The 12,859-nt window shown below is 40.0% G+C and overlaps 1 protein-coding gene across 3 annotated transcripts in view; it reads right to left on the reverse strand.

Moving 5' to 3' along the window:
- tbk1 (TANK-binding kinase 1) overlaps positions 1–12,859 on the reverse strand; it is a 252,601-nt gene that overhangs the window by 186,347 nt on the left and 53,395 nt on the right. For all 3 annotated transcript variants that reach the window (XM_035426804.1, XM_035426803.1, XM_035426806.1), the window contains 2 exons: positions 4,903–5,063; positions 1,238–1,348 (listed from right to left, as the gene is read on the reverse strand). In XM_035426804.1, the coding sequence (XP_035282695.1) occupies positions 1,238–1,348; positions 4,903–5,063 (272 nt within the window). The remainder of the gene's footprint in view (positions 1–1,237; positions 1,349–4,902; positions 5,064–12,859) is intronic.

Genomic DNA, 12,859 nt, shown 5'->3' on the forward strand with positions numbered 1-12,859 from the left:
CTTCAACCTCGACCTGCTAGACCAATGAAGGGGTTTTTGATGGCCAAAAAGTGGAAAATCCTTGACTGGCCGAGTCAATCACCGAACCTGAATCCAATTGAACATGCATATTACATGCTGAAGAGGAGACTGAAGGCAAAAAGTCCCAGAAACAAGCAGGAACTGAAGATGGCTGCAGTACAGGCCTGGCAGAGCATCATCGGGGAAGACACCCATGATGTCTATGCGTTGCAGTCTTCAAGCAGTCGTTGTCATTGTATCCTTTCAAACTCGAAGTGCTAGAGTACAGAACCAAAAAAACAAAAAATGTGTCACTGTCCAATGAATTATGGTGCTCACTGTAACTTTACAGGAAAAACTTTGGAGTATCAAATGCAGTGTGTTGCTGTTTTATTGCTTTTAATCTGGCATCATTGCCAGCATCTCATATTGGTATAACACCAACAGTATGAGTGGCTGTCCACACAGGGATTTGAACAGTCATATTCACCAATGTTCTGCTATAGATACTAAGAAGGCAAAACTCTGATGTTGCCTTCATTCAGAATTGGGACTCTGGATTTGTTCCAAATCTGATCAGTCTGGTAAATGTCCTCTGTTTTATCAGTCATGACATATGCTAACAGCCAAGAAGAGGCAGGCAACACTGTAATAATGATGTGCTAACCAAGTTTTAAGTTGTTTGCTGGTGCTATCAAATCCCCTTTCACTCAGCTTGTGACTAAATATTATACGTTGTAAATGTACTTGTATTTTTAGGGGTTTTCTCCAACTGTTCCCTTATGTAAACATCAGCCCATATTCCTAAAGGGACTTGATCTCCTCTTTACTCCAAGTACACCTGTGAGCACAGCTTGTTGCTCCAGTTTGTGAGATATTGGTGCTTTGTATGTTTCCCTTCCATTTACAATATTCACCTTACCCACAATTCACAGCCTACATTTTCTGTAATTGGTCCAGATAACATTTTCCAGATCATCGTGGCACTATGTTCTCCCCAGCAACAAGCTGCACCAGGCTTCACTCGAAAGAGGACCGACTGCCCCATTTTTTTGAAACTATGGTTTACTTGTTTGGTGCTCAACCGAATGCAGGTGGAGGTTTCACACCTGCCAAAATGAACTGAACTTAGAAAAAAGTTTGATTGATCCCCACAAAACAAGGTAGGTGTGAAAGCACCCTAAAATACTACTTTGTACAAATCTTATGCACCATAACTTGATCACCAAGACCTCACTTGGAAAGGCTGCAGGAGATGGGCAAGTCGGTACTCCACTCAATCTTGCCGTTCTCAAACTTCTGCACTCCAGAAATGGCTCCCGAAGGCTTCTCTGTGATTATTTTGTACCTGCAAAATACCAGAATGGTGACCATCACCTTCTTCACTGCCACAAACTTTCACTGGCTTGCACGTACAGGAGATCTACCAAAACATCTTTAGAATGCCTTCTAAAGAACTTCTGAAAAAGTGAACATGAGTTAAGCTAATTATGAATTCATTCATACACTGCCTTTGGAAAATATTCAGACCCCTTCACTTTTTCCACAGTGTGTTACGTTACAGCCTCATTATAAAATTGATTAAATTCATTTTTATTGTCATCAATCTACACACAATACCCCATAATGACAAAGCAAGAACAGGTTTTTGCAAATTTTTTGCAATTTAAAAAAAAAAAAAAAACTGAAATATCACATTTACAGATATTTCAGACCTTCAACTCAGTACTTTATTGAGGCACCTTTGGCAGTGATTACAACCTCTTGGGTAATGACGCTACAAGCTTGGCACACCTGTATTTGGGGTATTTCTCCCATTCTTCTGTGCAGATCCTCTCAAGCTCTGTAAGTTTGGACGGGGAGCGTTGCTGCATAGCTATTTTCAGGTCTTTCCAGAGATGTTCGACTGGGTTCAAATCCAGGCTCTGGCTGGGCCACTCAAGGACATTCACAGACTTGTCCCGAAGCCACTCTTGCATTATCATGGCTGTGTGCTTAGGGTCATTTTCCTGTTGGAAGAGGAACCTTCGCTCCAGTCTGAGGTCCTGAGCGCTCTGGCGCAGGTTTTCATCAAGGATCTCTCTATACTATGCTTCATTCATCTTTCCCTGGATCCTGACTAGGCTCCCAGTTCCTGCTGCTGAAAAACATGCCCACAGCCTGATGCCGCCACCACCATGCTTCAGGGTTGGGATGGTATTGGCCAGGTGATGAGTGGTGCCTGGTTTCCTCCAGACATGACACTTGGCATTGTGGCCAAAGAGTTCAATCTTGGTTTCATCAGACCAGGGAATGTTGTTTCTCATAGTTTGAGAGTCCTTTAGGTGCCTTTTGGCAAACTCCAAACGGGTTGTCACGTGCCTTTTACTGAGGAGTCTGGCCACTCTACCATAAAGGCCTGATTGGTGAAGTGCTGCGGAGATGATTGTCCTTCTGGAAGGTTCTCCCATCTCCACAGAGGAACTCTGGAACTCTGTCAGAGTGGCTATCGGGTTCTTGGTCACCTCCCTGACCAAGGCCCTTCTCCCCCAATTGCTCAGTTTGGCTGGGCAGCCAGCTATAGGAAGAGTCATGGTGGTTCTAAACTTCTTACATTTAAGAATTATGGAGGCCACTGTGTTCTTCAGGATCTTCAATGCTGCAGAAATATTTTTGTACCCTTCCCCAGATCTGTACCTCGACACAATCCTGTCTCGGAAGTCTACAGGCAATTAATTTAACTTCACGGCTTGCTGTGACATGCACTGTCAAATGTGAGACCTTGTATAGACAGGTGTGTGCCTTTCCAAATCATGTCCAATCAATTGAATTTACCGCAGGTGGACTCCAATCAAATTGTAGAAATATCTTAAGGATGATCAATGAAAACAGGATGCACCTGAACTTAATTTTAAGTGTCATAGCAAAGGGTCATGAATACATATGTAAATGTGATATTTTAGTTTTTTATTTTTAACTTCTTAGCACAAAGCCACTACTGGTCAGCACTAGTGGTGCCTAGATTGCTCAATTCAGACATTCTGTGCTCCTGCAACCAAATTATGAGTTGAAAACACAAACTAGCTTTATTAGTGGATGATTCAGGACAACTATGCCTAATTACGCAGCGCCACCACTGTCCACTGGTCATCCATTTACAAAGCACCCCCTCCCTGCAGTCTCATCTGTAACTACACCCCCCACGCTTGACACACTGGACAATAGTGTCGATCTGGGCATACATGAAAACATTCTTTTACCAATAAAAATTCATATTCCGTCGTAGCAAAGGGATAAAGCCAGCAATAGCCGAAGGTATGCTAGTACAACTGTGAAAAACTCTGCTCAGTGAACACTGAAATAAACAAGATGAATTTTTCAAAAATTATACTATGTCATTCTGCTGTCAATATCTGTGACTAAATATGGAATAAATATACAACCTTATTGTAATACGCTCATTTGTGATGCCTGGGTACCTTCCAAAATAGCTGTGTGTAATAGCACACATGCTGTTTTTGGTGTTGTCGCCCTTTGTGGTACAATCTGGCTTGATCAACAATTACTCGATCCAATAGGTGACAGAATAAGCTTTCTAAAGAAGTATAATATGTTTAATTTAACTTTTGGAATAGCATTTTATCGCTCAGCGTAACCAAAGGTTTTGTCTCATTATAGCTGCATTACGCATTCAGTCTGTGGTAGCAGTAAAAGACACTGCACCTAGCGAAATTTTATTGATGACTTTAGTTATTTCTTGGATAATACTATTATTCTTAAGAAATTATGAGTATGGCTAAGGCATATGTTTGCAGCTAGACCTAGCTGATATACTGTTTTTTGGGCTAAGTTAGAACTGGGGAGCGACAGGATTAATTCAGTCTCTATCTACTGAACAGATAAGATTTCATCATCAAAATGTATGTTTTACTGAAATTGAGTGTCCTTAAGTAGGTTAGTGGTATTTTAGAATGAGGATATTTCACAATGTAAAGTAAGCGTTTGTTGGTTTGCTTGTAGTTTGTGTTTAATGTATGTACCGGATATGACCTACACTGGAACATTGGCAAAACATGGTAGACGGTTGAATATTGTTTTAATGTCGTCCCATCCCCATACAAGGAAACATCACATACTATAGAGTACAGAAAAACATACGAGAGTTAAGGATTACACATTTAGGTACTGTACCACAGTGTGATAATGTTTTTGTGTTATTTTTTAAATCTGATATCAATGTTTCACCTTAAACCTTCATAAGGGCCACATGTATATGCTTTATAATGGACAAAAAGCATTTTATTCATTTTTGGAGAGATTTTGGATATGTTTCCGGACCCTTAGATATTTTAAGCCACTGTACTGATGGAAAGCTTGTAATTCCCACTTGAAAATGATGCAACAGTGAGTTTCGTCAGTCAAACAGTAGATTTGTAGTGAAATATGTTGTGATTTACAGTAATGCATAATTTAGACATTTTGGATAGATTTGGAGACACTGGGGACACTGCTTACTTTTTGATTCATATATATGATTTTATAATAAGGCAGTAACATAACAAAATGTGGAAAAAGTGAAGGGGTCTGAATACTTTCTGAAGGCACTATAATTATATACTAAAGAATAAATTAAAGGACATAACTGTGTACTGATGAAAATGATGAAAAAGACCATGCACTGCATAGAACTGAGTTTAACTTTCAGAGATCATAATAAGAAGAGAATGCTTTGAGGCAGTCATTGTTGAAACATGTCAGCACTGGGATAATTACGCTGCAAAATAATTCTTATAATCATATGAGTATTAGATTCTTTTTGTAAGAGTTCACATGGATTGTGGAGTTGTTCTCGATAAGAACACCATAGGATGTTGCTAAAGTAGAACTGGCTGAGCTAGGGCATTTAATAGGGGGAGGACTCACATGACTTCTTTGTTTCGCCGGGGGCCTTCAAAGGGTCGGAAAGGTAGGCTGCCAGTGGCTGCATGGTAGAAGGTCACACCAATGCTCCACAGGTCGACAGTGGCTCCATATTTCTTCTGGTGGTCCTTCCGGAGGACAGCCCGCTCATACATGTCTGGGTGCTGTCATACATACAGAGTAACTGCAGGGTTTAAAATGCCATTCCAGGATATCAAGGATATGAGGACAAACAGTCACAGACCATAAAAATGAACACTTGCACAAAAGATCAAAAGCCAATGATTCAGGTCAAATAAGCACAGACTGAATAGACAAATTGGACAGCTTTGTATTCCTTTGTTTTAAAGTTCTCCCTACCATTGAAGCTGAAATGTTCCAAATTCCAATTATTGTGAACATTCATGAAGATGCTCTGCTGTCCGGTCTGCCTGTCTGCTTCCTTATTTTAGAGTGTGTGTGTGTTGTTACAACCTCAAACCTGACTCATTTACTAATGAGGCACATAACTCAACCAGACTCTAGTTAAAAAGACATACATTTGTCTTACAAAAATGCAAAAATAAATGATAAGAGTCAACGGATCAAGCCAAAAAGAAAAAAGGAAGGTAAGCTCCTAGGATAACAATGCAATGGGTCATCAAACCCAGGGCTAACCTTAAAATTAGCCACAGCAAAAAATATGAACACTAAACAAAACCACGAAAACTGGGCTACTGGATCCCCCACCCCCAGAAAAGGAAACCAAATAAAACTCAACAGCGGCTAACACAATTTCAACAGGTACGGTTGCTGTTCTTTTCTCCCAGGCATCTAGGAACCTTAAATAGGCATATTGATCAGGAATAACCACTGGCACCTATGAGTGATACAAACAACAAGAGAGTAAGCAAAGCAGGGCAGCATAACAACCTGTATATAAAAATGTGTTTTTACCAGAATTACTTCCGTACCTCCCGGTTAGATTATACTGCTTTTGTGTTAGAATTATGGACATCTCTGATGAAATACAAAGTAACTTGACTTTGTATTCTGGGGGGCTGCGCTGTTAACAATTCTGAATACCATATTGAGTTTAGTTTGAACAACCTTTTTCTCAACTGTAAGCCATCCTAATGTCCTAAATGTTCTGGGTCAAGATGAGTGTGAGGGTGGAGTTTTAGTACTACTCTCACTGATTTGTTTTGAGAAGTTCATCATTTTTTCTTCAGATGTTGAGGAATACTTGAGAGCCAGGAGGTACACAAATAATCAAAATGGCATTGGACCAGTACCCCTGCTAGAAACTCCACCTATCTAGAAACTGGGATTTTCAAGCAACAAGCTTGACCTTTTGATTGATTTTTGCTAAAACCTTTATGGCTATGGGTTCACCAGACACCACATTTATCCAATTCACAACCTAGGCATCAGCGGGTTCATTGATGATTAGGATGGTACTGTTGAGTCACTGGCCTTCATACTAACATCGGAAGTCTTTGAAAATTTAACTTTTGGTCCAGATAAACTGGACTCCAATTTGCCAAGGCGTATGGAGATTTTTTGGTTGATAAGCCACTGACTAATTTGACAACTCTACACTGAGATTCTCTTCAACTGTAGAATTATTCTTGAAAGATATCAACAGTGCAGAGTCATCTGCATTGAGGAACAGTCTGCAGGAACAGGCAAACTGCACATCATTCATGGACAGGGGGAGGCTGTGGCGGTCTCCTTGAATGACCAAAATACAGGAAACAATGGGCCTCATTCACAAAACTTTTCTTCTAGTATTTTACCTTTGTTCTTAAAAATGTTCCAATAAAAAAACAACATAAGATTCATGACATACGTGCAGACCTTTGTTTTGTGCATATCCCAGGTGTATGAGATAAATTCTGGCTGTTTGTAAATTTTATTCCCAATCCTGTTCATGTGATTTGCATAAGGAAACAGCCATGAACATATGCAGGTAAGCAAAAAAATTATGAATGAAAAAAATGTTCTTGAATAAGGTACCCCCCAAATGGGCAAGGATTGGTCAGATTTGGCATCCGCACAAGGGGGTTAATCGACAATAACACATGCAGAAACAGTAGGAAACATCAGGTTTCTCAACTAATATACACAGAAAACTCTGCAGTTTTACTGGGCTCATGCAACCACTGGGCTCCAATATATACTCAACCTCTTTTTACATGTGGCCACGTTTCACAGGGCTTACACGCATGTTGTTTTGATGGGGACTGCATCACCCATGTCAATGTCATGCTAAATAAGCGATATCTGGCTTGGCACGTAAACATGGCTTTATGAGAATGTGTAAGACCAAAAATGTCTGCACTTTCAGGTCTAAAAGTTCTTTAACTGCCCCTCCACCACACATCTAGAGGGCCCTGACAACATTTCCAGTGACTTTTCTGGCAGATCACAGGCTGTTTGCAACCGCAGGCTAAAATTGGAAACATAATTAAGCAGGTTTTGAGGTTTGTCAGACCCCAACAATGTGAACGTGAACTGCTTAAGTGGTCCACACACTGTATGTCCAAATACCAAATCAAAAGGACTGAAACAAAGCAACACTTGAATGACCTCGCTGATGGCAAAAAGCAACAGTCGACTCCCCCTTGCCTCAGAGAGACAGTAAGTGCGCAACATAGATTTCAGAGTTTGGTGAAATCATTTCATTGCTATGATAAGCACTTGATGAACAGCATTGAATACCAAACCACTGTAAAACTTGGAAAAATGTTCATGATATGAAGTTTGGGCCCTGTTAAAGATACTGGTTCCCCTTCTTATTTTGCAGTTAGTGACTCTAGAAGTCTAGAATTATTCTATTGAATGGTTAGTTTATCACAGGAATTAGATGCAAAGGAGCGGGTGGAATTGTTTGATGTTGTTTGTCTGCTAGTTGACATTCATGGCAAGTTTTACAGTAGTTTACCACATCACATTTTAAACCAGACCAAAAGAAATGTCTTAAAATCCAATTGTAGGTTTTGGTAATGCCCAAATGACCAGCAATAGGATTGGTGTATGCCAAAGTGAATATTTTATATCAGTATTTAAAAGGTAGTCCAATCATCCAGGGAAGAGGCAGTGATTAGGCTCAATTTTTACATTTAAACACCAGCCCTCATGAAATAACCTGCTGACAAATCATGAACTTCATTTTTGTCAACAACCTAATCTAGAAGAGAGCAGAAATCCTTCCTCTGCTCTGGAATCAGTTGTTCCCGTGGGAACAATACATCTAGAGATGACTTCAGATTACTCACATCGAGCATGGAAGTGGCATCTTTTACGGATCCACACATAAATGTTTCATTTCGATCGACAATTACCTTGTTGTCCAACTGAAATATTTTAGCCATTGCTTGAGTCATGGCACATGTGGGAAATACCTCAGGGTAGGCCTGTTCAAGTATGTCAGGGGTTGTGGGTACAATAGGGTTGAAAATAACATATGCTTCTTTTTTTTGTGACTTTTGATTGTATGAATGGAATAACACCTTTAGAAAAATGCTTTTTAGCCTTGATATCCATGTAATGAATTTGATTTTGGCCTCAATGCCTTCAGATGGCCAAAGTAGCCATACCCTAAAAATGACAAACTTCAAGACCTGTTCTCATGATACAATAGCTATTCATGAAACAATAGCTATTCAAAAGTTAAATGTATACACTGGAAAAAAAAACCGAGATCTTGATCAGTTACCTTGCAGTAAAGTCTTCCCCTCGCTGCCGGCGGGGCTCTTGCCCCAATCTTCGAGAGTGCTTCGAGAGTCGTCTGGTCTCTCCCACCACTGCGGTCCAGTCCCTCTTTCGTCATTACCTCCACCCTGCCCACATCTGTTGCCACCTACTGCTCCCCACCACCGCCACCCGGCCCCACCCATCATTTGAGCCACATCATAAACTCTGTAAAACTGACTGACATGTTGGTCACCAGTCGGCACCCTGAGCCGACCAGAGGAGGATGGGTTTCCCCCTTGAGCCTGGTTCCTTCCGAGGTTTCTTCCCATCTGCCACAGGGAGTTTTTCCTTGCCACTGTTGCCTTAGGCTTGCTCCTGTGGGGATTTAGGCCAGGGTTGTCTGTAAAGCGTATTGTGACAACTTCTGTAAAATACGCTATACAAATAAAATTTGATTGACTGATTTGATTGAAAAGAAAAGGGTAAATGTGAGACTGGCTGATGAGTGCAATTTAGCTGCATCTGAAGACATTTGGCTCATAATCAGGGGTTGGAAATTAAAAATATGTTGATAAAATATACTTGGATAAGTGTGTGAAAAAAATGTTAACCGGCTTTGAAAGAATGCTGTGTGTTTCAAATGACCCTACAAAAAATGCCTGTAATACAATGTAATTTTACTGAAATAAAAGAAAAAAATACTTTTTTTGCCATGTTGTGTTATCAAACCAACAAACAGATAACTATAAGGATACATTTGTTGCCCCAAAGCACTGACTTGCATTTTATCTCTAGGATTTTTTAACAAGATAGTATGCTTTGCATTAAGGCTTGTTGTAGGACTCTTTTTTACCCTGAAATAAAAGTTCCCGTGCCAAAAAAAAAATGTTTAAATTTCTATGGCGTGAATACTGTATAAAAGCCCATTCAACCTAGGGTTGGGTACCATTTAGATTTGATAAATTTCGGTCACCATTCTGATTCTGCTTATCAAATCTGGTTCTTATCGAATCCTGATTCTTGTCATATTTTTTGAGTACGAAAAAACCCAAAATGTGTTGCATGCAAAACCACCTTTATTTTCAGCAGATTTAGCCTGCCATAAAAAGTAAATTGATATTTTGGTTAAAAAAAAGTTAAATAGAGACCGTACATAATGCGTCACACAATGAAGGCCACACATCCGACAGTCGATGAATTATCAAGACTATAAAAATGCTGAAATGTCATTGTGGGCTGGTCTGAACCCAGATCTGAAGTTTCTGTGCTCCCGTGCAAAAAGCTGCTTTTAACTAATGTTATTATTATAGCTGCTTTTAGATAACATTATCGTTAGTTAAAAGCAGCTAGATCTATCATAAAAGCATCTTCGTTAAAAGCAGGTAAGTTATCATAATAACGTTAGCTAGGTAGCTGTTTCCCTAGGATCTGGTGTGATATGGAACATTGTTAGCTATGCAGTTACATGTCACATCTCATTCTAAAAAAAAAAAACTAACTAGAGTAGAGTGCAGATCTCTGCCAGGTGTGTTAGCTTTGCTGATGCAACAGTAGAGGCTACACAATCAATGCAACCAGACAAATACAATATTACAAGTTTTTACCATGTGCCACTGAAAATTCCAAAAACGCCGATTCAGTGAAGTAACACTAACGATGGTGACATGTTAGCTAATTTCATTCATATCAGCCACGATGTGTTAGACAGAGCTAATGTTGATGTTATAGTCTGGCACTTTCGTTTCAAATCTAGACAGGAACAATCTGGACAGGAACAATTCCAAAAGACCAGCAATGTAAAATATCAATTTCAATGGGAAAATGCCAACAAAATAATTGCCAAAGATTCAAACATTAATGTACCCCATTAGTTGGCGGATTATTTTGTTGGGATTTTAACATTGAAATTGACATTTTACATCGCTGGTCTTTCATTGGAAGCAGTTGTTGTTGCGGCCCCTACTGGCCGGTTAGAAGGAGTGAAGAGTTAGCACACAATATATTTCAATGGACAATGATGGAAATTAATTCAAATAAAATACTTGTTGACCGATTTGCAAAATATTCGAGAATTCAGGTCCTTGTCCTGCTGTCAGCATGCACAACAAGTATTAGGCTGATCGGCCCAGTAGTATTAGCTGCGGACAGTTACACAAACACACACGCGACTAAACGCATAATCCCCTCCAGGCTCTCGCCTGGCAGAGATAATGAAACACACGTACAAATTACCGTTTCTGACATAGCCTCTTAGCTACAGCTAATGAAAGTTATAAGTACTTACTGGGTCAAAGTGGCTAATTTACTACAAATATAAATGTGGCTTGATTCAAGATCCTAGAGTTTCCTGGTTTTACCCGTACCAGTCCTAGCTTTCCTTGCACGTCTCAGTGCCTTCGGAAAGTATTCAGACCCCTTCGCTTTTTCCACATTTTGTTACATTACAGCCTTATTCTAAAATTGATAAAATTAATTTTTATTCTCATCAGTCTACACACGATATCCCATAACGACAAAGCGAAAACAGGTTTTTAGAAATTTTTGCAAATATGTTAAAAATAAAAAACAGAAATGTGACATTTACATAAGTATTCAGACCCTTTGCAATGACACTAAAAATTGAGCTCAGGTGCACCCTGTTTCCATTGATCATACTTGAAATGTTTCTACAACTTGATTGGAGACAACCTGTGGTAAATTCAATTGATTGGACATGATTTGGAAAGGCGCACACCTATCTAAATAAGGGCCCACAGTTGACAGTGCATTGTCAGAGCAAAAACAAAGCCGGGAAGTTGAAGGAATTGTCCGTAGACCTCTGAGACAGGATTGTGTTGAAGTACAGATCTGGGGAAGGGTACAAAATATTTCTGCAGCACTGAAGATCCCGAAGAACACAGTGGCCTCCATCATTCTTAAATGTAAGAAGTTTAGAACCACTATGACTCTTCCTATAGCTGGCAGCCCAGCCAAACTGAGGAACTGGGGGAGAAGGGCCGTGGTCAGCGAGGTGAATAAGAACCCAACAGCCACTCTGACAGAGCTCCAGAGTTCTACTGTGGATGTGGAGATGGGAGAAGATCCAGATCGCTCAGACTGGGGCGAAGGTTCACCTTCCAACAGGACAACAACCCTAAGCACACAGCCATGACAACCCAGGAGTGGCTTTGGGACAAGTACGTGAATGTCCTTGAGTAACCCACTAAGATTCCGGACGTGAACCCGATCAAACATCTCTGGAGAGATCCGAAAATGGCTGTGCAGCAACGCTCCACATCCAACCTGACAGAGCTTGAGAGGATCTGCAGAGAAGAATGGGAGAAATACTCCAAATACAGGTGTACCAAGCTTGTAGTGTCATACTCAAGAAGACTCGAGGCTGTAACCACTGCCAAAGGTGCCTCAACAAAGTACTGAGCAAAGGGTCCAAATACTTTTGTAAATGTGATATTTCAGTTTTTTATTTTTAATAAATTTGCTAAAAAAATTAAAAACCTGTTTTCGCTTTGCCACTATGGGGTATTGTGTGTAGATCGATGAGAATAAAAATGAATTTAATCCATTTTATAAAAAGGCTGTAACGTAACAGAATGTGAAAAAAGTGAAGGGGTCTGAATACTTTCCGAAGGCACTGCAATAGCCTGAATTCACTTGTTTCTCCTCATTGGCTCGGTCTTCCTGCACGGGAGGACATAAAATTTTAAATCAGGGTTCTTGGGTGTTACAGGAGCATTGATGCTACGGCTGTGTATTGGCAAGAATCTGGCGATACGATACGTATCACGATACAAGGCTTACGATTCAATATATTGCGATATATTGCGATACTGTAAGCAAGGCAATATATTGCCATTTTTTTTCTAATGCTAACATTAGGGGTGCGCCCTTACGGTACTTCCTGTCTGAGCAGGGTTCCTGCAGATTTCAACAAGTTAAATGTAAGACTTTTTAAGACCTTTTTAAGACCACTTTGAATAGAATTTAATACCTATTTCACAGCCATACTGGCAAAAAAGTATGAAGGAACATTACTATGAAAGAAGAAAACCCACAAAACGATGTGGGTCGAGGCATATCCACTAAAGTCTAATCACGCTGAGGATGTAGCATAATGCATTGTGGAATTTTTCTACAGGATTGGAGCTCTTAAAAGAATTCTCACCGACTTAGGAGGTGTGCTTAAGTTTTATAAGCACACTAATATAGAATTCTTTCTTGAAATAAGAAAGCCTACTTCGTTCACTTTTGAACAAGTATAGGCCTACACACCAGGAAAATATAC

The sequence above is a fragment of the Anguilla anguilla genome, chromosome 7 (assembly GCF_013347855.1).
Source record: "Anguilla anguilla isolate fAngAng1 chromosome 7, fAngAng1.pri, whole genome shotgun sequence".
NCBI lineage: Eukaryota > Metazoa > Chordata > Actinopteri > Anguilliformes > Anguillidae > Anguilla > Anguilla anguilla.